Genomic DNA, 24,283 nt, shown 5'->3' with positions numbered 1-24,283 from the left:
AGAAAAGGATTAAATGCAACTCATCTTTGTATCCCACAAAGTACCTCATCATGCAATGTTAGATCTGATGTGTTTAACTGAGTGCCCTGTTCAACTCCAACAAGAGAACTCTCCTGATACAGAGCATCCAAAATCTTCAGCCTTATATAAAAGGTGCTTTCCACCCCACCTCCCACCAAGGTCATGGGATACTGATAGACATCTAAGTCATGGTGGTCATGCAATGCATTCAGATTTCTCTTGCCAACTGATCTAAAACAAACACCCTGTCACCACTAAGAGGTAAACTTTAGTTCAAAGAACAGTTCAAGTCAGCCCCATGGCAAATCAAATCCACTTACCAGTTTCAGAGAAGCACAGACTATGAAAAACTAGGGCAAGGCAAACAGAACTGGAAAGGAGAAGTGAGAAATGGAGATGAAGCAGACATGGAAGGAAAAGCTGAGACAAGAAACCATTTATTAGCAGAATGAAAGCTTGAGAGACTAGCTTCTCAGATTCTTAACGGTTCTCCCATTCACACGAGGTCTAGTTACTCTTCATCAACCCAAAACAGCTGAATCCCTACAATAGCCTGTCCTTGAAGACAAATGATCCCTAATTAAAGCATTATTTTTTAGAATGTACACCAAGACAAATAAAAAGCTAGACACACAAATCCAAGGAGAAAAAGAATCATTCTACCATGAAGAAACTGAAATCACAGGTAGTCAAAAAGCTCTGCAAATATGAATCGTATTTATCAGGAAGTACCATTAATATTTATCATATTCCTGCTAATGAAACAAATTAAACTTTAATTGGTCTTTTTTAAAATGTAAATTATCACAGTGTTGACAAATGAAAAGTTGTCTCAAACCCAGAGAAGACAAAAATCACATGATCTACCTTTATTTGTTAATACATTTGAAAATATTTTTTAGCCTGTTTAAAGCAGACTTCTGTTTTCTGTAATAAACGGTAGTATAGTGGATTAACAGCCTCATCTAGACATTCTTTATAATCATATGGCTGATTAAGGGGCAGCAAAGTATAACTATCCTTTAACTTGTAATTAACCTGTAACTATCCTTTAACTTGTACCTAACACAAATAGTAACTATAACCTTCCCTTTTATTCTGTAAAGATCCTTTCTCTGAAAATCATCTTTGAACTAACTTCCTCTGAAACTAGTTCCCTTGCGACAAGTCCAAAATAAAATTATGACATATGCTCACAATCAATTAATCTGACAAGTTTGCATTTACACTGTCAAAACCAAACTAAAGCAAAATAGCTGTAATTTTGGTTATCTCGCACAGATTATAACATGTTCCCTCTGGCAAAACACATTATCACGTAAGCCTTGAATTCCTATAAATCTTACATACTTTATTTGTGGAAAATTTCAATGTTATTGCTAATTTTTACTAGAAAAATTTAATGGGTATCACTATTATAATTCCTCATTTTAAAAAAACTAGCCAATATTTAGATTCTTATAACAAAAACATTGGTATGTTTACAATGTCAGGTTCATCTAAAAACACAAACTTTTAAAACAAAGTTTAATTGGAATTTTTCATTAAAACTTTCAGGATGTGTCAATGCAACATTTAATGACAGACATACATTCTGAGAAATGCATCATTAGGCAATTTTGTTGTGCGAACACCATAGAGTATACTTACACAAGCCTAGGTGGTATAGCCTATTGCTCCTAGGCCACAAACCTGTACAGCATGTTACTATATTAAACACTGTAGGCAACTGTAATACACTGGAAAGTATCTGTGTTTCTAAATTTTGAATAAGCACAGTTAAAATATGATATAATCTTATGGGACCACTGTCATATATTCAGTCTGTTGTTGACCAAAACATCATTATATACTATATCAAATAACATATATATTATATACTATATCATCATTATACACTATATATTACAGAGTGAAATTACTGATCCAATAATTGGTATCTTTCTCCTCAGCTACACTGACAAAACAACAGAACTTATAAAGAAGAGGGGAATCATTCAATCTCTATAATAACAGTTCGGTACCATGATTTTAGTGGTTGTTATGCAATCTACACACCTGTGATAAAATGGCACAGAACTATACACACACATTGTACTAATGTCAATTTCTTGGTTTTAACATCGTATGAAAATTAAGTAGGATGTAACCAATAGGGGAAACTGGGTAAAAGGTACAGTTTCCTCTCTACCATTTTTGCAGCTTCCTGTAAACTATAACATGCCAAAAGCATCCTAAGGACTTGCCAGCACTCAAGGGCTCACAATAATCCTATGAAGTAGGTACTATTTTTGTCCCCAGTCTATAGATGGGGAAGCTGAGGTACAGACATTTTAAATGATTTTCCCAAAGTCACAGAGGTAGTACCTGGCAAAGACAGGATTTGGATACAGGTAGAATGACTCTGAAGGCTCTATCTATGTGAAATTCTGAGAAGCCACCAAAGTCTGAGGAGCCACTAAGGTCTGAGGAGACACTAAAGGCAAAGCACGGTTGACAAATTCACGTTTTGTCAAGATACTCTAAGCAGGAGTACAAAATGACTAATGAAAAAAACTTCAAACAAGATTAGTTAAAGACTGATGTAATAAGCCAGAAATGATGAGGGCCTGAAATAAGAGAACAGCAGTAGAAAAAAAACATATACAAAATATGAAACCAATTTGATCTCACAACTGGATCAAGAGTGAGACCTTCATCCAATTTCATGGCTTGACTGACTACACCCAAGACAAGAGCTTCATGTTTTAACAATACTATTATATTATCAAAAGGTTTTTTTTTGTTTGTTTTGATTTTTCTTTTGAGACTGAGTCTCGCTCTGTCACCCAGGCTGGAGTACAGTGGCACAATCTCAACTCACTGAAACCTCCGCCTGCTGGGTTCAAGAAATTCTCCTGTCTCAGCCTCTGGAGTAGCTGGAATTACAGGTGCTTGCCACCACATCTGGCTAATTTTTGTATTTTTGGTAGTGACAAGGTTTCGCTACGTTGGCCAGGCTGGTCTCGAGCGCCTAACCTCAGGTGATCCGCCCCCCTCCACCTCCCCCAAACTGCTGGGATTACAGGTGTTAGCCACCATACCTGGCCTACGTTATAAAAAGCTTAAAGCAGATGAGATCAGTCTTAAATCATCCGCATTTCAGCAGTACCCACAACATTTCACTTTCTCACTATAAAAATTGTGACTGGATATGAATTAAAGTTACTGCCACTTGGCAACCCCACACTATTTAATATATATACAGTAATGAGAGCTACTAATGTTTTCAATATGCCGCATGTGGACCATCACTGGATATAAGATAAAGAAGCAGCCAGAGAGAATATATATTCAGTATGTGGAATTTCGTCAACATTTTTTTCACAATCCAAACTCTAAATTTAAAGAAAACCTAAGTGCTCTTTGGGTAGATTAGAATCATTTTACCACTTAACAGGAAGGAGTCTAGGGCCACCCATTTTAAGGGTAAAAAATAAAATAACTGATCACTTCAAAGCTGAAATCGGACTGTTACTTTTTTTTTTTGCAAACGTTAAAAAGACATTACAGCCTAAGAATCTGTCAAATACTGCATTAAGATTATAATACCCACTGGAAATACTTACTGTAACTTCAACCTTATTACCACTGTGAGGGTAAAAACCATGCTAAAGCCAAGACCCTTCCAGGAGCTAAATGCTCTTGGAAAGTTTCTAAGACAATGTTATAGTAAATTTCCAACTTGTATCATCTAAGGTCAAGGAAAACAAATTATCTAAAGCACTGGATTATGTTTGAAAACACTGTAACTAAAAGTTTTACATCAAATAATCCCATGGAAAAATCTTTACTCTGCACCTATGATGGGACCTAAATCCAGTACGGGCAATCTAGGAGAACAGCTGCACCTAGGAATCCATGCTATGTATTTCTTAATAGTATTTTGAGAAAATTTTCAATATTGATGTATTCCATTCTGAGAGAAGTATATTTTGACAAAACCTGCTAAAATAATGTTTTGGAATGATACTGAAAATCTCCATAGCTTCTATAATGTGGACAACATGTGCTGGTTACTCTTTGGTTTCTAGCTTAAAACTTCAAGGTTTCCTGCTATTTGTGGCTCAGATTCTTTCTTACGGGAGGCATGTCTGATAGATACACACCAATTTCATAAATAAACATAAAGGTATTTTATGTGTGAGTGCATGTGTGGGTATACACATATGACCCTCCAGACAAGCCATGATTTTCACTCACAATATTTTAATAAATAACAGTTCTACTAAAGTGAGAAGTAAAGAAAAATCTAGCCAAAGAATAGCAAAATGAGCTACAAAATTAATTCCAGAAGCCAAAAAACTAAATAAAGCAGGTTCACAAAACAAAACCAATACATTTTCAATGAACACTATTTGGTTTATCTATAAATGTTCAAGTATTTAAAAAGTTGAGTGGTATGCCAACTTTCACTTATGACAACATTCTACATAAATACCTAATTCCCAAGATAAATAATTCCTTTAAAGAGCTATACACAAAAATAAGAGAAGCAAGAGCTACAATGAAATGAACAGAATCAATGACATGGTGGCTATGTGAAACACTAAATGTGTGTTGTACAGAATATAGTATACAGGAGACTCAAAATGCATAAATTAAGCCTAAATAATCCTAACGTATTCAATATCTCTGAAACAAGCAATACAATTCCAATCAACACTTGCTACAAAAATTACCATAAGGTGGTTGCTTCTATTTTTTAAACGATGTAACAATGAGAGATTTGTTGTCACATATTTTGTAACTTACCAATACTGAGCTATTAAGTTTCTATTAGCCATGTTTTAACAAAGGATTTGAGCTAAAAGACTGAAATCTGTTCATACAGCAGTGAAAACGAAGCCTCACTAAAGGCATTCAATATCCAGCTAAGGGCTCCTTTCCTAGATACATATTTGTGACCACAAAGAGTGTTCACTATATGCAGTACAGTGAACTAGCAACAGATTAGTTAAAAGCAGTTTAGATTTTCAACTTCCCGTAATACAGGCAACATCTTTAGAAGCAATCCCATTAAAAGAAATGTGTCTTTCACAGTTACAGGATGAAATTTTAAGATGGACAAGTACCAATGCCCTGGTTTTCTACTTTTTTTGTAAGCCATATGACTCCCACATGCTGAGAATGTTTTATGCTTTAACCTGCAGTAAAGGCTTTACATCATTTTAATGCCCAGTGCTTAAAATGCAACAGAATCACCCACAACGAATGCTAGGAATATATCTGGCTTACAGGCAATGATTCTCATCCCGCTGGTAGCCAGAAAAAAAAGTTTAATGAATGTTTTTCCCAGTAAATAACTTTGCATTTCCATAGACAAAACAAAAAGAAATTTTGAGGTAAGGATAGGTGGAAGAGAAAACACTCATGTTTTTCCAATTCCAAATATTAACAAATATGTGGGTTTTTTATTTCTATAATAATTATTAAATATTTTTTTAAAACTCCATGACTGTTATGTTTCAGAAAAATAAAACAAAACACTCCATTAAGCAGTTACATAGGATTTTTCTTCAGCTTTTGCAAAGTAATGTTTCAAGTTAAGATACAAGCTTAAAACAAATGATTCTGAAAATTCTGGTCTATCACAAACTAAAGACTTAGTTTTGAATCAACATATTGTATATTCTACATCTGAGATTCAGAAACCACATTTTTTTTTTCCTAGTCAGATCAATTGAAATATACATGCTTCCTCACTCTTACAGTCCCCCTTATCTGTGTGAATGACCAACAGCAAAAAGTTCAAATCAATGGTTATAAAATACACAGTCTATTTATGTGGTTTTCAGTTATCATAAAATGTAAAGGTCCCTTACTAATGATAGGTGGCAGATTCAAGAATTGGTAAGTTTGGGGAATATATTCAATTCTCAACAGTCTAAATAGAAATTATGCCAATTTCTTTATTTTAAAAATCCATTACACTAAAAAATACTGTCACATAAAAAGGGTTACTGAAGAACTTATAAGGAAGTACAAATATGTGATCTTACATTCTCCTAGTACGTTATTAAAAACTGAGAAATAAGAGATGTGGCAATACTTTCTTTTTCACTCTATTTGAAATTTGAAAAAAATTTAGAATTCAAATTTCCCAACTCTGACTTAGAAACATAATTCAACTAGATCAAGCAACTTAGTTGAACAATTTTAAAATAAGTTTAATGCAAAGCACTGCAATCCTGATGTGATAATTACCTGCGGCATAAATGCAAAATAACAAATGCATTTAATGATGCATTTTCTGGGAAAACCACAAAAAGCACAACCATATTAGCACAAACTAAATAAAAAGGCACAGGCGGTATTATGCTCATCAGAAAGAGAAATGTACTAAGCCAAGAAAGAAAGGAAGGACTAAAAGAAGGAAGGAAGGAAGGAGGGAGGGAGGGAGGGAGGGAAGGAAGGAAGAGGGAAGGCTTCTATACCTGCAGGATCCCAGAGAAATGAAGTAGTCACATCATTCTACCCTATATGACACATGGGTGTATTTTTTTTTCTTTTAAGCTTCAGCGTAAATAAAAATAGTAATTGCTTTATACCACTCAACTTTACATAGTGGTATCTTTAATGTCAACTGCATTCTTCCCTTCACTCACCCGATGCTTCTTCACGGTTCCATTCCACCAGCTTTCAGGCAAATGCAAGGCAGAACAGGGTGGAGTAGAAGAAAAATACAAGCAGCGCCTTTCAGCACACCCCCCCTCGCGCCCCGCAAATAATTTCCAACAGTTCTTCCCACTACGAAAATGAGTCGCCCTATCTCAAGATACACAACAGACATTCTGTCCCTTTAGTAGACACACACAGACGCGTCCACAACCCAGCACTCCCTACTCCCACCCCAGGCCCCCCGCATCTTCGACAATTATTCATCTATTTCACACGAAGACAGGACACCTCTACCTACTGTTTCGGGGTGAAGGTGGGTGGAGGACGCCTTTCAAAGTAGCCCCAATCGTGTCACCAAAACACAGTTCCGGAATAAAATATTAAGAAACACTTTTCCTTTCCCACCTATCTACTGACTTGAAGGTGCAAAAAAAAACCCATCTCCACATCACACCATCGCTACAGTGCTCGTGGCTGGAGTTTGGGGTGGAGATTCGTCCAGGGAGGGGGCGGCGGCGGGTGGCGGAGTGTGAGCGGACGGCGGGACCCGAGCGAGTTGCTGAGCCCGGCTGCCCCGCACCACGTCGCCAGCCCAAACGCCCAGCACCGAGACCTCACGCCCGCCCCTTAGCCCAGGCCCAGAGCGAGCGAGTCCGCGCTGTCTAACTTCTCATCTGCAAACACCGCTCCAAGGCGAGCAGAGCACACAAGTACACGTCACACAGTTTCCAACACACTTACCCCAAACAAACCCACACACCTGCAAATCACCTCACAGTTTCCCCAACTCCACACCGGAGACCCCACCTCCAGGATTCAAACCTTCCGCTCATAGTGGAGGAAACCGGGAGGAAAGACTTGGGGGGCAGTCGACGCCTTTCCAGGACCGGCCCCCACGAACTGCCCCACCCCACAGCCCGCGTCCGGGTCACCCGCTCGGAAGCCCCCTGCTTCCTCCCTCCTTTCAAGCCGGCCGCTTACGAGACCCAAACCCAGCGTCCGCTCACTTCCTCCCCAAAACCCCTTCCAAAAAAAAAAAATTGTTTTAAGTGAAGAGAAAGAAGTGAAGAAAGAGACTTGAGGTAGTCCGGCTTCCAAACCGCTCGACTCACCTCAGAATCCTCGCTGAGTTCTCTCCGCCCGGCACAGCCCCCTCCCCAACGTCCCAGTACGGATGGCTGAGGTAGGGAGGAGGGAAAGCAGAAGGGGGAGGGGTGTCTTCCGCGTGGGGCGCCCGTCGGGAGGGGACTGGGGAGGGGTTGAGGCCGGCGCAGGAAGAGGAGAAGGGGGAGGGGAGGCCCCTATCTCCCAGTCTCCCCCTGAAAACCTCCCTTGTCTCAATCACATCAGACTGACTGTCTTTGTCTGGCTGACAACCGCCATATTGATATCAACAGCCCCGCTCCCACCTGCTGCCGCTGCGCGTTCCTGGGAGTTGTAGTTCTTGCGTCCCCCGAGTAAAAGCGCGTAGCCTGGCGCCTAGAGGCCTCAGAGAACTACAACTCCCGGCAAGGCCCGCGCCCATCCGCCTTCTCTGTGGGAGGAGGGGAAAGGGGAGTCGGAGCCGTCAGGACTACACATCCCAGAGTACCATGGGCCCCAGGCCCGTACGGGGACATGATATCATGCTGGGGTGGAGAGGGAGGATGCAGTGGCGGCGGGGATGAATTTGAGCTTACGGAAGGAGGCGTTCGGAGAGGAAAGAGAGGAAAAGGAAAGACGACCACAGTTCCCATGATGCCTGGCAGAATACATTTCCCATGATTCCCCTGGAAAAGACGTGAGGATGAAAGACTGCAAGTCCCGCGATGCTCTCGGCGGGCAGGTGACGGAGATTGCACCGGAAGACGCTTCCAGGGTTTGAGGAGTTCAGTGACTGCTATTGAACCACCAAAAGTCCATTATGAAACTGGTGAGTCTTCGCTCCTAGGTCAGAGGACAAAGGTGATGCTATATCCTTTGGACCTCTTTTTTTCTACGTTGGGCAGGGAGTCGTCGCACAGGAGGGGTGGCAATTAGGGAGCTGAAAAGTGGAGTGGGCTAAGGAAAGCTGCTTTTTGTTGTTGAGAAGGGTTGAATTCCCCTTCCCGTCCCCGCCATCCCCGCCAGGCGGTCTTTCTACACTCATTGGTGATTCCTAATGTTCAGACAAGACGTTGGCTCTGTCACAGTCCTTCCCCGATGATCTCTGTGGGCTCGGTTAACCAAGTTTGGACTTCCTGGCTCCCACGTGAATGTTATAATAGGCTATTAACCCCTTTGCACTCGATTGGCACCTGAGTAGCCTGCCTGCCTACCGTTGTTGAGACTTTGGCTGGATATAAGCAGAGTGTAAAAAACATTTAGCAGAACGTAATCACTTACTAAATATCCTGTTATATGGACTCCTAACTGCCCTTGAAATTCAGAAGGACGAGGTCAGAGTGTGGAGAAGTTGAGTCTTTAACCCTGCGTGAGATTTAGATGGGCAGAGAAGTGTTACCGTATTTCATTCTAAGGCTGTAGGCACTGCATGAGCCAAGGCTGAATGAACCGTGCCTGTATACCTGAAGTCTTAGCATCACACAGCTCAAGCACTTGGCTCATGGGAAGACTTGAGACCTTTGATTTGAACCATTTGACTCATTGTGCGCACAGGTCTAACTAATTTATTCCAACTCTATTCAATTAGTAATAGCACAGAGTAGAAAAGCAGGTGTGAAATACTGTCTCCCTTTAAAACCCGTACTCGTGCAGCCAAGTTATTGTCAGGCTTTACTTGAGGCAGGAGAATCGCTTGAACCTGGGAGGCGGAGGTTGCAGTGAGCAAAGATCGTGCCACTGCACTTCAGCCTGGCAGCAGAGTGAGACTTCGTCTCAAAAAAAAAAAAAAAAGGTGTTTTTTTCCCCCATTTATATAATTATTTTAATATGCTTTTCCAAACCACACAACCCACCTATCGTCATCTTGATAATTATTGTGCTAAAGACATGTACTCTGCAAAGCCAGCTGTTTTCTGAGAAGTCAAAGTATTAAAACTGGATTCAGTTCTGAAATTGTCTCCATATAAAGCTATTTATATAAGGGGAAGGATGAAGTCATAGCAGTTTTCCTATAGAAGCATGTAACCTAAGAAGAAGATAGGAAAGTAAACCAAAGTTGTTATTTATTTATTTAGAGACAGGGTCTGGCTCTGTGGCCTAGACTGGAGTGCAGTGGCATGATCTCAGCTCACTGCAACCTCCACCTTTTGGGCTGAAGCCATCGTTTTGCCTCAGTTTCCCCATGTAGCTGGGAATACAGGTACATACTGCAGCACCATGCCAATTTTTTTGTAGAGACAGGGTTTCATCAAGTTGCCCAGGCTGGTCTCGAATCCCTGGACTCAAGCCATCTGCCTGCCTTGGCCGCCCAAAATGCTGGGATTACAGGCGTGAGCCACTGTGCCTGACCCAAAATTATAATTCGCTGTGTTCATGGTAAAATAGAGGTGTGTTTAGGGTTTTGGGAATTGAGAGGAAAGAAGATTGGGGAGGTCAGGGGACAGCTTCCAGGAAAGGTGACTCTTGAACTGATAAGGATAAGTAAGCCAGGGCCGTCCATGAAAAGAGGTCAGCTTATAGGAGCCTAAGAGCTTGGTACCTTATTAACTAGTACACGGACCCTGTTCTCAGTAAAGAACAAATTATATTTGGTGTGTTTGGTTTAAGAAAGCAGGGAAGTGTGAACTAGTTTTCCCATAACAACTCATTAGTGAGGGGATCGGAAAGCCAGGGTCTACGTTACATATACTTTGCTCTCAAAATCCTCCTGCCTGATTTATTTAGAAATACGAAACCAGGGAAAAGAAAGAAGTGAAAAAAAAGTGAAAAATTATTTTTTTCCATTAAGAACCAAAGATGTCTCAGAGGAAAAGGAAGTATTCTATTGATATTCATACTCTCTGTTTACTTTGCAACTATGTATAAAAACTTATTTGGTAGTTGATAGATAAATGTAATTGAGAATTCCCATCAACATAACAAAAGCAGTGTTGCTCAGTAAGTTAGATTGGTGTGGCATGCCTCCCAAATGGTTAGAATAAGTCCTCTCATGGCCTGAAATTTTTAATTTTGTGTACTGCTTCAGGAATATGTGACAGGCTGTGTTTTAAATTTATAATTATGAAACAAAAATACATTTTGTTTACTATTTTCTTGTTTTTGCGATTGACTTTCCAGAGGACCCATCCCACACACAATCTACGACCACCTCTTACTGATCCTACTTTCTAAATTAAGCTCTCTTAAATAGGTTCTGTTTCTCTCCAGTCCAACCAGAATAGTGTCTCTGTAATAGGCTCTTTTCGCTTAAAATTCAACCAGACCCTTATCTGGTCTCCCTGCATTCAGTCTTAACCTTCATTCATTCTTTCCTCTGCATCCCGAAGTTATTTTAAATTGCAGAGTTCCATGAAAGCCTCTCATTATCTTTCTTTGCCCTTAGGATAACTTCTTAGGCTTAACTTGGTTGAATAAGTTCCATTGCCTGCCTCACTCTTTTTTGCCTGGCTGATTTCTTCGTATGTTTCAGAACTCTTAAGTAACACTTCTTCAGGGCTTCCTTGAAGTAAGTACCCCTGTCATATGCTTGATGGTATACTTCCTATTTGTAGCACTTGTAATTATTGGCCTGTGTCTGTCCTCCCTCATGTAGACTCTATTCCCTGAGCCTGCACATAGAGTAACCAGTGACCCTACTAAATGGTAATTCAGTAAATAATTTCTGAAGGCTGATGGGTGCAGTGGCTCATGCCTGTGATCCCAACACTTTGGGAGGCCCAGGCAGGTGGATCACGAGGTCAGGAGACCAGCCTGGCCAATATGGTGAAACCCCTTCTCTACTAAAAATACAAAAAATTAGCCAGGCGTGATGGCAGGTGCCTGTAATCTCAGCTACTTGGGAGGTTAGGCAGGAGAATTGCTTGAATCTGGGAAGTGAAGCTTGCAGTGACCGGAAACCACGCCACCGCATTCCAGCATGGGCAACAGAGCGAGACTCCATCTCAAAAAATAATAATAGTAATTTATGAAGGCTTATCAAGGTCTATGAGAAAAGATTAAAGAGTGATGTTTAAAGGATTACAATAAGCAGTAACCATTGGAAGTAAAAAAAAGTAATGATTGCTACCTTTTATAAAGCAATTATCGTGTGCCAGGCAATGTACTAAGTATTTGCTATATAGTTTCCTGTTTAATCCTTTGATTCAGGTGACAGTATTCCCATTTTACAGACAAAAAATGTGAACTTCAGGGAGGTGAAGTAAGTGGCTCAAACTTAGCGTAGATTAAAAATGATAGAGTCAAGATCTAAACCCAGGTCTCCCTGTTATTTAGTGAGGATGGGAAATCTAGCGCGCTGCACCATGCCTACGTTAGTGCTTAAAAACAGAAGGTAGAGTGCATACTAAAAATGTATTTAAGGTTATTTTTAAAATTAGCTTTAAATGCCAGTGTGGTTCAATTAAGATCTTCAGGCCAGGTGCAGTGGTTCATGACTGTAATCCCAGCACTTTGGGAGGCGGAGCCAGGCGGATGGCTTGAAATCAGGAGCACTAGACCAGCCTGGGCAACATGGCAAAACCTGTCTTTACAAAAGACAAAAATTTGCTGAGCATGGTGGCAGGTGTTTGTGTTCCCAGCTACTTGGAGGGCTGAGGCAGGAGGATAACTTGCACCCAGGACGTCAAGGCTGCAGTGAGCTATGATGGCACCACTGTATTCCAGCCTCGGTGACAAAGTGAGGCCCTATTTGAAAAACAAAAGACCAAAAAAAATTTTTTTGAGGTTATTGGCTAAAAAAAGTTGTTTTTTAAGTTTGGGAAACTTTCTTCGTGAAAGACCCCCATATCAGAGCATACCAATTTGGTATTGAAGTTATTTTTTTTATATTCCAAATTTAGCTTCTGTGATACCATTTATAATTCTCTAACTTTGCACATCACCCTCTTGGTGGCCTTTCATACACCCACATGAAAACAATGGATGTCATTATAATGTAATACTTGGATATCTCCTTCCTAGATACCACCTCAAAGGATTTCAATGGCCTTCTATATTTATAATATGCAGTATTCAGGCAGCTTTATTTAACTGAAGAAAATTCATTGGCATTTTCAATTAACCAGAATGATTTTAGAAAGCAGAGGAAAATTAGAAATGTATCTTTTAAATTAGCACATTTTAGAGCATGTTCTGTTATTTGTATAGTTTGAGCCTAATTGGGTACCCTGATGGCCAGTTCAGCTAAGGATAGAAACTGGAATTGACAAAGGCCCTTACCGAAAGACCATGGAACAAAAAATTCTGAGCACATTGACAGAAATTAAGTTTGAAGCATCATGGCCAGGAATCCAGTCACTTAAACAGATGAAGAATCAAGCGAATAAAATAGTCCGAAGCAGTTCAAGAATGCAGCCTGTGTGTTGTACTTCCTACAGATAGTACCTGAGATGGAATCTTCTGGCTTATTCAGTCAGCAAAGATTTATTATTTAACCACAGTATACCCTTGGTATTCACAATTTTAACACTTTCCTTTTTAACCAATATGTTTGACCCCTATGACATGGAATTATTTATAATTTTGCTGAGACACAAATTTGAATGTGACTTTAAGATTAATGATAATCCTTTGGGAGGGGCCTGAGTGCCTCAGAATCCGTAGCACTCTGCAGAGACTGGCTTGTTGAAAGTCTTAAAGGAAGGTCATTTAAGTGATTGTTATACTAATTAAATTCGATAGAGGAAATTATATGCTATAGTTGTATTTACAAATTTTAAAACTTGAGAAGGCCACGAAATACATTCTTCAGTGGTCTTTTCTCCTTTCTTCAAAATGCTGTTTCATTTCTACTGGGTGAAACTTTTAACTTCCCATTTCTGCTGAGTAAACAGATGGAGCAAAGAAATGAATTCACAGGCCACTCCCAGTGGAAGGCAAGTAAAACACCAAGTACAACTGTAGATTATGTAGAAGATTGCTTGAAAGGGGCAAATCCTGCCCCAAGGTCAGTTTAAATCGTTAGAAAGGGGCGTGGTTAATCCTCCTCACCTTGGATCTGAGAGTTTTGGATTCTTCCTCCAATTTACATGGTTGTAGAATCCTGTTGGCTTCTCAGATTTTACATGAAGAACAGGAAATCTCTGGCTATAAATTACAAGCCTCCAACGTTTTACCGGTGCTTGATTCAACTATTGCAGTACCATTGTTAAAATGTCAACCTGACTTCACTGTCTTTTTCTGTGTTTTTCTTTGCTGGTTGATAAGAGTGCCCTCCTGTGTCTTTAGGATGTAATGTCATTTCAAGCTTTTCAAAGGTCATATTTTATCACAACCTCAATAGGTTAGGTTTTTTCCTTTCATAATTTCCTCAAATTCTGAAAACCTGTGTGTGGCATAAGGCTAGGTTATGTATCTTGCTCAGGAATGCTCTGTGATAAAGATGGATATTTTACTCTTAGGCATTTCGGAGTCCAAAGTTGTTATTCTGAAAATTAAAACCTTTATGCTTAACAAAGCAAAAAAAATACACCAGGCCAACCACAGTCACTTACACCTGTAATCCCAGCACTTCAGGAAGCTGAGAAGGAGGATTGCTAGAGCCCAGGAGTTCCAGACCAGCCTAGGCAACATAGTGAGACCCTGTCACTACAAAAAAAAAAAAAAAAAAATTTAAATTTAAAATTAATGAGGCCTGCGTCTTTTTCCAGTAGTCCCAGCTACTCTGTAGGCTGAGGTGAGAGGTTTGCTTGAGCCCAGGGATTTGAGGTTACAATGAGCTGATTGTGCCACTGTACTCTAGCCTAAGTGACAGAGTGAGGCCCTGTCTCAAAAAAAAAAAAAAGATACACTGATGGCAGACTTTTAGTAATAATAGTTGAATTGAAAAAGAAAATCTGGCTTACCTATGGTCAATCAGCAAAGCCAGAAGACTGTTCTAATACAAGTACTATGGCTTGACTCTTGCTATAACCGCAGTAGCTCCAGTGATCAAGACTAATCAACTGTGTGATGGGACTTTACTGTGAGCAAAAGAAGGCATTTAAATTGCCCTTGATTTACCATAAATTTGGAGGAAATGCCTTAAAGATGTAAAATGTTTAAATTTATTGAAAGCACAATTGAATGAACTTTAGCTCTCAACGATAGATAATCAGACAAATGATGTTCAAGAAAGAGATTCTTTAATAGGTATTGTAAAACTAACACCCTTTTTGGCCTTAGGGTAATTTTTCTTCACTCATGTTTATGAAGAGATTGGGGAGGTAAATAATAAAATGTCTTGCATCTTCCATTTCTCAGATTTATGGTTTAACCAGAGTCTCTTTCTAAATATAATATAATATTTCCATCACTCCAAAAGATCTCCATTGCTACCTCCAGGCCTAGGCAACCATGAATCTATTTAATTTCTCTCTTGGTAGATTTGCCCTTTCTGGTCATTTCATGTAAATTAACTCATTGAATATGGGGGTTTTTTTTGCGGCTAAGACATCTTCTTTCATCTAGTATAATGTTTCTGAAGTTTGTTCATGTCGTAGCATGTATCAGTTGTTTCTTTTTTCTTGCTGAATAATATTCCCCTGTATGGATACTCAGCATTTTGTTTATTCCTGCACCAGGTGATGGACAGTTGGATGGTTTCTGCTTTTTGGCTATTATGGTCGTGTGGACATAAGTTTTCGTTTGTAATTTCTCCATGTTTTCACTTTTTTCTTGTGTGATTATACTAGCTAGATCCTCCAGTACAGTGTTAAATAGAGGTAGTGCAAGCAGGCATCCTTGATTTGTTCCCCATCTTAGGAAGAAGATACTGAGTTTTTACTCCTTAATATGATGTGAACTGTAGGTTTTTCATAAATGCCCTTTATCAGGTTGAGGGTATTCCCTTGTATCTGGTTTGTTGAGTGTTATTATCATAAATGGGTCTTAGATTTTTGTCAGATGCTTTTTCTTCATCTGTCAAGGTGATCATGTGGTTTTTGTCTTTATATTAATATCATATATTACTTTAATTGAATTTTGCATATTAAGCCAGACTTGCATTCCTGAGACAAATCCCTCTTGGTCATGGTGTATAATCTTTTGTATATGTTGCTAGATTTGGTTTGCTAACATTTTGTTGAGGATTTTTGTCGGTATATTCATGAAGGGTATTGGTCTGTAGTTGTCCTGTATTATCTGTGTTTGACTTTGGTATCAGGTAATATTGTTCTCATAGAATGAGTTGGGAAATATTTCCCCCTCCTCTGTACCTCCTCTATATTCTGCAAGAATGTGTGAAGAATTAGTATTATTCCCTCTTTAATTTTCTTCTCACCCAGGCTGGAGTGCAGTAGGTGATCTCTTCTCACCACAACCTCCACCTCCCCGGCTCAAGCAATTCTCATGCCTCAGCTTCCAGAGTAGCTGGGACTACAGGCACCTGCCACCACATCTGGCTAATTTTTGTATTTTTAGTAGAGACGGGGTTTTTCCATGTTGGTCAGGATGGTCTTGATCTCTTGACCTCGTGGTCCACCTGCCTTGGCCTCCCGCAGTGCTGGGATTACAAGCATGAGCCACCACGCCTGGCCTTTAAATGTTTGGTAGAATCTATTAGTTAAACCGTGTAGGGCAAACTTTTCTTCAGGGAAGGTTTTTAATTGACTCATTCAATTTTTAACTTGCTATTGAAAAATAAAAAATCTGTCTTTAGATTTTCTATTTTTGCATTACTTTTTTAAAAACTGTGATAATACACACAAGTGGGTTAAATTTATCATGTAACCATTTTTAACTAAACAATTTCATGGCTTTAAGTACTTTCATGTTTTTTTCTTTTTACTTTTTTTTTCCTATTCTCTCTTTCTTTCTTTTTTCTGTGACGGAGTTTGACTCTGTCACCCAAGCTGGAGTGCAGTGGTGCTATCTCCTCTCACTGCAACCTCCGCCTCCCCGGTTCAAGCCATCTTTCCACCTCAGCCTCCCGAATAGCTGGGACTACAGGCATACGCCTCCACACCCTCCAGCCTCTGACAAACCCCATTCCACTTTCCATCGGTATGAATTCAACTACTCTAGGTAGCTCATAGAAGTGGTATCATTCAGTATTTTCCTTTTGTGTCTGGCTTGTTTCACCTAACATAATGATTCATCCATTTTGTGGCATGTATCAGAATGCCCTTTCTTTTTAAAGCCAGTATTTCCTTGTATATACCGCAAACAATCTGGTATTATTTTGTTTATCCATTTATCCCTTCATGGACACTTAGGTTACATCTGCTCTTTGGCTTTTGGCAGTAATGGGTGTACAAATACCTGTTCAAATGCTTGCCTTCAATTTTGGGGGGTATATACCCAGAAGTGGAATCACTGGATTAGATCATATGGTAATATCTGTGTTTAACTTTTTGAGGAATTAACATACTGTTTTCCATAGTGGCTACATCTTCACTGTTTTATATTCTCACCTGCAGTACACAGAGATTCTAATTTCTCCACCATCTTGTCATTTTATATTTTATTATTATTGGTGTTTTGATTTTTTAATAATGCCCATCGTAACAGGTGTTAAGTGATATTTAGTGGTTTTAATTTGCATGTCCCTAATGATTAGTCATGTTGAGTATCTTTTTTTTGTATATTTTTAGGTAGATATTACATGTACTTTTTCTTTTTTTTTTTTTTAGTAAACTATACAAGACTTTAAAAAAAAAAAAAATGACATCTGTAATCCCAGTACTTTGGGAGGCCAAGGTGGAAGGATCTCTTGAGCCCACAAGTTTGAGTCCAGCCTGGGCAACATATTGAGACCTTGTCTCTACCAAAATAAAAAAATAAAAAAAAATAGGTGGGTGTGGTGGCACACACCTGTAATCCCAGCTACTGAGGAGGTTGAGGTGGGAGGTTCACTTGAGCCCAGGAGGTTGAGGCTACAGTTAGCAATGATCACACCGCTGCACTCCATCCAGCCTGGGCAACAGAGTGAGACTGTCTCAAGAAAACAAAAACAGTGAAATGATTCTCTCCGACTCCTTCACTCCTTATCCTCCTTCCCAGGAGCAATCTCAGTTATCAGTTTCCTTTACATTTTTCAAAGATACTCTGTGGATTTTCATGCATGTATATCGTTTTCATCCCTTTTTAAATTTTTTACATAGTGAGAGATTATCCACATTGGTTTGGCATATTAATTTTCCTTTTTTAAGTTAGAAATGTGTCTTAAAGATTATTTCATGTAAATATCTAGAACTACCTCATTTTGTAAGACTGCATACCCTTACCTAATGAACAGAATCTGTGTTTAACAAGATTCTAGTTCTCTGGTTTTCAAGATACGAAATATTTTCAGTAGTACATCAAATATTTTTAGAAAATATTTCTAACACTTTGTATTTTCATTGCCTGTAGGAAGAGTTTAGAATTGAGGGTATTTACCTGAAAGATAAGAGTTCCGCCACCTATACTGTCCCCAAGTGTTTTAAAAATCATTCATGATTACTTAAAGTTCAGGGCATGGTTTTTGTTGCTGATTTAAAACATAATTTATGAAACTAGTGTCAGTATATCTCAGAAATATATTCATACTGTTGCTAAAAGAAAAACCAGTTGCATAATGTTCTGTTGTTTAAATATACCATGATTTATCTAACCATACCCCTATCAATAGACATTAGTTGTTTCCAGTCTCTTGCAATTACAACTCATGTTTTACGGATTATCTCCTTTGTAAGGCTCTTAGGGAGTACATCTGTAGCGTACATTTCTACTGGTGAAATTGATGGTTTGAAGGGTATGTGCATTTTTTGTTAAGGTTTATTGCAAAAATGATTCCATAGAGATTTATCAAATTGCAATTGCCAGTAGCATATCGTAGTGCTTACCACTACAGTGTAATGATCAAACTTGGTTTTTTTCTCACTGAAAAGTGAAAAAATATTATGTCATTATATTTTAAATTTGATTTTTCTCACATTGTGTATGTAATGTAGAGCATATTTTTGTATAGTTATAAAAGGATTTGTATTTCTGTTTTCTGCCCAGTTCTCTTCCTCTTAATCTATTAATATTTCAGTACTAAACTATTTTACCCTATTTAATTCTGGAGTATATTTTAATATCTTAAAGTGCTTATTCCTGCTCATTGCCCTGTGCCTCAGAATTTTCCAGGCTGCTCTCATTTTTTTTTTTTTTTTTATAAAATTTAAATTTTTTTTTACCATTTGTATAAATTTAGAATTGTGAGTTCCCAGTAAAATCCTTTTTGTATTTTTATTAGGATCAGGTTGAATTTATAAAATTTAAGGAGAGCACTAATTTCTTTTACTATATAATTGAGTCTAAGAATAAGACATGTCTTTTCCTTTATTTAAATCTTTTTAAATTTTTTCTTTGTAGCATTTTAAAAGCTTTTCTTAATACAGCTTTTAGATATTTCTTGTTAAATCTATATCTAAATGCTTTATGTTTTTGATTGTTACCGAAACTGAAATATATTTTTCTATTTGATTTACATATAAGAAGGCCATTTACTTCCTGTGTTCACTACACAGGCCCTCTGTTGAATTTCAATTTTTAATACTTTTTCCAGTTGATTCTCAGGTTTTCCAGGTGTATATCTTTGCAGATTTTTTTTCACTTCATTTCTTTCTGTGATGCAATAGCAGTGGCTTCTATGTGCAGAACGATTTGGAATAGGAGTTTTTGGTGGTAGGCATCTCTGTTCTATTTATGATTAGAGTGAGCATGCTTCTTAAACTTAACACATGACTGTGATACTGACTTTTGGCTTGACATTTTTATGTATTTTAATTTACTTGCTGTAGCTGGCTGCTTTCTTGCTCCATAATTTTCTAGTTGTTAGTAAAGTGAGATTGTTTTACATAGCCTAACAATAAGTTATTTTTCTAAAGAGAAAATGTATTCGTGTTTATTGTGTGTCCTAGGCAGTTAATTATATCTTGTAAGCCCTTTCCAGACTTTTGAGTAAACAGTGGATTTTATAACTTAAAGTCTTAGGTGATGCATGGCAGACTCATAGAAGTAATAGATTTCTACACATGATCCTAGCCAAAACACAGGGAAGCAATGAGTAATAGATTTCTGCGACCTTGAAGGAAAATTGCAAGATTTCCTTGGAAAACAGAACAGCCAGAAATAGTTTCTCTGTACTTCAGAGACAGGCCTGATAAAGCCAAGAAATGTAAACAATCAATCTGTTAAAAATAAACATAATGGCCACACACACCCCTCCCCAAGCCACACACCCTCCTCCCCAAAAAATCTCTGTAGAAACAAAAAGGGATTCAGAGCCCTAGGTGGTGGCTTATTTTTAAATGGTTTTTGATTGAAGCTTATGTGTCCAATCGGAAGAAACTGTTGATTACTATGTTGATGACTGTGTGATAGTTATAGCTAACAGATAAGAGAAGCAATAACAAAAATCCATTGCTTGGCTATACAATTGAATGAATGTTATTAAATGCCTATCTTCAGTGCTGTGTAATATAAAGATGAATAAGACAGATACTACCTTTCAGTAACTCACTATTAAACAAACTATATATTCAGTGTATCTGATTGAGAATATATCGTCTTGGTGATAGCCTTTGATACAAGCAGTAGTGACCTATATAAGATTAGGATTATAAAACATTAATCCCATTGGGGTGAGTAGAGAGAGGGAGAACATCAGGAAGAATAGCTAATGGATGCTGGGCTTAATAACTTGAATGATGGGTTTATAGGTGCAGCAAACCACCATGGCATATGTTTACCTATGTTATAACAAACCTGCACATCCTATACATGTACCCTTGAACTTAAAAGTTGAAGGGAAAAAAAAGATGAATTCCAATGGGAGAATCACAGTTCCCTAGAGAAGTAAAATCTGAACTGACCTCGAAAAGTAATTTGATAAATATGTTCGAGAAGGAGTGTTATGTCTTATTGCAGGTAGAAGGAACAGTTAAAAATAATTTGGAGAAGTTCCATTTCCCCAGCGTTGTGTGTGTACAGTTTATTGTATTTTTTGCTTCATGGTGATCTGTAGCAATGTGTACAAAAATGGACACATTTCCCCCGATGACATCCTCCTATTTGGATAGTTCAGAGTATCGGCTACTGATATGGTTGGCTCCGTGTCTCCACCCAAATCTCATCTTGTAGCTCCCATAATCCCCATGTGATGTGGGAGGGACAGATGGGAGATGGTTGATTCATGGGAGCAGGTCTTTCCAGAGCTGTTATCATGATAGTGAATGTGTCTCTCAAGATCCAATGGTTTTAAAAACAGGAGTCTCCCTCCCCAAGTTCTCTCTTTGCCTGCTGCTATCCATGTAAGATGTGACTTGCTCTTCTTTGCCTTATGTAATGATTGTCAGGCCTCCCCAGCCATGTGGCACTGTAAATTCTCTTTCTTTTGTAAATTACCCAGTCTCTGGTATGTCTTTATCAGCAGTGTGAAACAGAGTACTATAGCTACTAATGAAATTAATGAAAGGTTTATATATTTGATTGGAACAATAGGTCACCATAAGTGGGGCAGGGGCAGACCTAATAAATGTATTAGAGAGAAAGTTAGAAAGGCAGATCGAAGCAAAAGCCTGGTGGGTTTTACTACAAGACTTAGTGGTTTGGACAGTAAAGAATAAGGATTGTGGGACTTTTCTGTTTTCCAGGAAAAGTTTCAAGGAAATTTAAGAGTTTAAAGTAAGAATGTTTAAACATGTAGTGTCTTTAAATTTATTTGTTTGGAAATCTGGGATCAAGGGGTTAGAAGAGCTTTATTTCACACAATTAAGAAAAACTGGAATGTGAAATCAGAAAGTATAATTCCATTGCAGTTACAGAAAATATTTAGAAAAGTGACATATAATCCATACAAGAAGAATTAGGAAGCTTAGCGAATGTATCAAAGCAAATTCGCAGTCAGAATTACCTGCATAGGATAGGAGATTTTTTTAGCACTTTACGGAAGACCTCTGAAGCAGTAACAGAATTCACAAATAACACCAGAGGGCAAAAGGCATCCCCGGACTCAGTGGGACCAGTTGATGATATAGTGTGAGAAGAATGCCCAGATATGAATAAGGAGGGAAGAGAACGTTAAAGAATTCCTTGATTTTCATCTCTGTTGAGGAAGAGACAGGGTGCAGGGGGGAAAGGGGCCCCCTCTTCTCTCAGAACTGATAAATATGTATTCTCCATCACATCAACATATTAAGTATAGACAAATTACTAGAAAGCATGTTACAGCCTTCAGGGTGCTTGTTTGGTTTTAGGTATCATTTTCTTTTTTTTTTTTTTTTTTTTGAGATGGAGTTTTGCCCTTGTTACCCAGGCTGGAGTGCAATGGCGCGATCTCGGCTCACCGCAACCTCCGCCTCCTGGGTTCAGGCAATTCTCCTGCCTCAGCCTCCTGAGTAGCTGGGATTACAGGCACACGCCACCATGCCCAGCTAACTTTTTCTATTTTTAGTAGAGACGGGGTTTCACCATGTTGACCAGGATGGTCTCGATCTCTTGACCTCGTGATCTACCCGCCTCGGCCTCCCAAAGTGCTGGGATTACAGGCTTGAGCCACCGCGCCCGGCCTTAGGTATCATTTTCATTGAGTTCAACGAGCATAAACTTCAAGCATACATAGAGCTCGAAGAATTTTTACCATACATGTATCCATGTATTCATGATGAAAATTAAGATATAGAACATTTCCAGCAACTTCGTCCCTTCCCAGTCAATAACCTTCCCTCCAGTTCATCACTATTCTGACCTACATCACTGTGTCTCAGATTTGCCTATTCTTGAACTTGATTTAAATGGAACTATACCATATATCTCATTTGTGTCTGGCTTCTTTAATCCAACATTATGTTGACCTGAAAGTTTTAAAGGGTGAAATTGTTGCATATGTCACCTGTCTGCAAATAGCAAGTTGGTAGAGGACTAGCAAACTGCCTTTCATCCATAAATTCATCCATAAATCCATTATGGAAAATCTATCCATAAAGATAGATTACCATCTTTATGTGGGATTCTTCAGAAAACCTTAAGAGAGTCAGCCTAGTAAAAGCTATTTGTGTGCCTGGCAGGCTGCTGAGATTCAGTGGTAAACTGTCAGGCAACATAGTTGTTTTTCAAAAGAAATCAATCTGACCAAACTAATGAGAGTTCTTTCAAGGAACAAAGTAAAAGAAAACACCTTTTTTTTTTTTTAACATGTTTTTAGAAAACTTTTCTCAAAGTAAAAGTATCTACTACAGAATCAGTACATATTACTGTAAGACAAAACTTTTCAGAAGATAATTCTGAATCCTGAGAAGTATTAAAAAAAAATCACCTGTAATCTCACCACCTCAGGTAATCAGTCACTTTGGTATACCTGCTAGGGTGGGGGTGTACACTGACAGCTTCTTTATGAGTCATCTTAAAGCTGTACATTAGTTAGGATTAGATTCAGTGACAGAAAGCCTGAAGTAATGGTGGCTTAAACAGGATAGATGTTTACATCTCTCTTGTATAAATGATGTGCTGATATAAATAGTCCAGGCTGGTATGCCAGGTCCAGGCTCTCCAAGAGCTTGTAGCTCCACCATCTGTAATGCCTAACTTCCTCTTTGTGATCCAATATGACTACCAACACAGGCCATCATATCCCTATTCTAACCACGAGGAAGAAGGAAGGAACAAAGCAAGCCATGTCCTCTCCCTTTAATACTTTCTCAAAGTTGTGTACACTACTTGTATTTATATCTTCCTGGCCAGCATTTTCTTACATGACTACATATAGTTGCAGTCAAGTCTAGCAAATAGTTTTTATTCCAGGTGGCTGTGATTACAACTGAGACATGGATTCTAATTTAAAGGGAAAAGAGGCATACAGATAATGAGAGACAACAGTCATGAGCGTTTTCATTTGGAACATTTATATAGTTCTTTTTCAATATGTTTACAGTATCACATTGTTTGGACATATTCTACTGTTAAACATTTTGGTTTTTATTCCCTCCTGTCCCACACATTGCTGATGAAAACATACTGTCTAGATTTTTTTGCACCTATCTAGTTGCTATATTTGCTTATTGTAAATTCTTAAGTGGAATTTTTTGTTCAAAGACTGTACATGCATATTTTAAACTTTAATGCAGTATTGCTCTTCAGGACTGCTGTAGTTTTTACACATAAAGTAAATGGGAGTTTCCATTTCCCCACGACCTCATCTTTAGCTTTTTTGCCAATGTATGAACTGAGCATTTTATCTCAGTAGAGTTTTAAATTGCATTTTTATTTCTTCTGGGTTTCTATTTTGCATTTCTGTTAAATCTAGCATATGTTTTTTCACTCTTTTGTATTCTTCCTTGAATTAACTGTGCTTTTTGCACATTTTTCTGTTGGAATCTTTGTGTTTTTCTTACTCATTTTTTAGAGCTCTTTATATATTAAGGATATCAATTTTTTGTCTTGGTTGTATAAATATTATTTTCCCAGATAACCTTTTACCTTGTTCAAAGTAGTTTTTCGCATAGAAAAGTCCTCAGTATAAGTAATGCAATCTATCAGTATTTTCTCCCAAGATCATGGCTTTAGGATCATGCTTTAA

The 24,283-nt window shown here is 38.4% G+C and overlaps 2 protein-coding genes across 19 annotated transcripts in view; one reads left to right on the top strand and one right to left on the bottom strand.

The window, feature by feature from the left end:
* Positions 1-8,097, bottom strand: part of HMBOX1 (homeobox containing 1) — a 167,379-nt gene extending 159,282 nt beyond the window's left edge. For 11 of the 17 annotated variants that reach the window (XR_012513306.1, XM_074384137.1, XM_039461137.2 and 8 more), the window contains exon 1: positions 7,794-8,097. The gene's annotated coding sequence lies outside the window, so the exon portion shown is untranslated. The other 6 variants (XM_074384131.1, XM_074384140.1, XM_074384134.1 and 3 more) reach the window with 4 other exon arrangements.
* A 228-nt stretch (positions 8,098-8,325) lies between these two features.
* INTS9 (integrator complex subunit 9) overlaps positions 8,326-24,283 on the top strand; it is a 115,940-nt gene continuing 99,982 nt past the window's right edge. The window contains exon 1 of one of the 2 annotated variants that reach the window (XM_074384128.1): positions 8,326-8,593. In XM_074384128.1, the coding sequence (XP_074240229.1) occupies positions 8,585-8,593 (9 nt within the window). In that variant the 5' untranslated portion in view covers positions 8,326-8,584. The remainder of the gene's footprint in view (positions 8,594-24,283) is intronic. The other variant, XM_003937220.4, reaches the window with a different exon arrangement.

Source organism: Saimiri boliviensis, chromosome 13 (genome assembly GCF_048565385.1).
Source record: "Saimiri boliviensis isolate mSaiBol1 chromosome 13, mSaiBol1.pri, whole genome shotgun sequence".
Taxonomy (NCBI): domain Eukaryota; kingdom Metazoa; phylum Chordata; class Mammalia; order Primates; family Cebidae; genus Saimiri; species Saimiri boliviensis.
The sequence above is the reverse complement of the archived record's forward strand: the minus strand, read 5'-3'. Positions and strand labels throughout refer to the sequence as shown.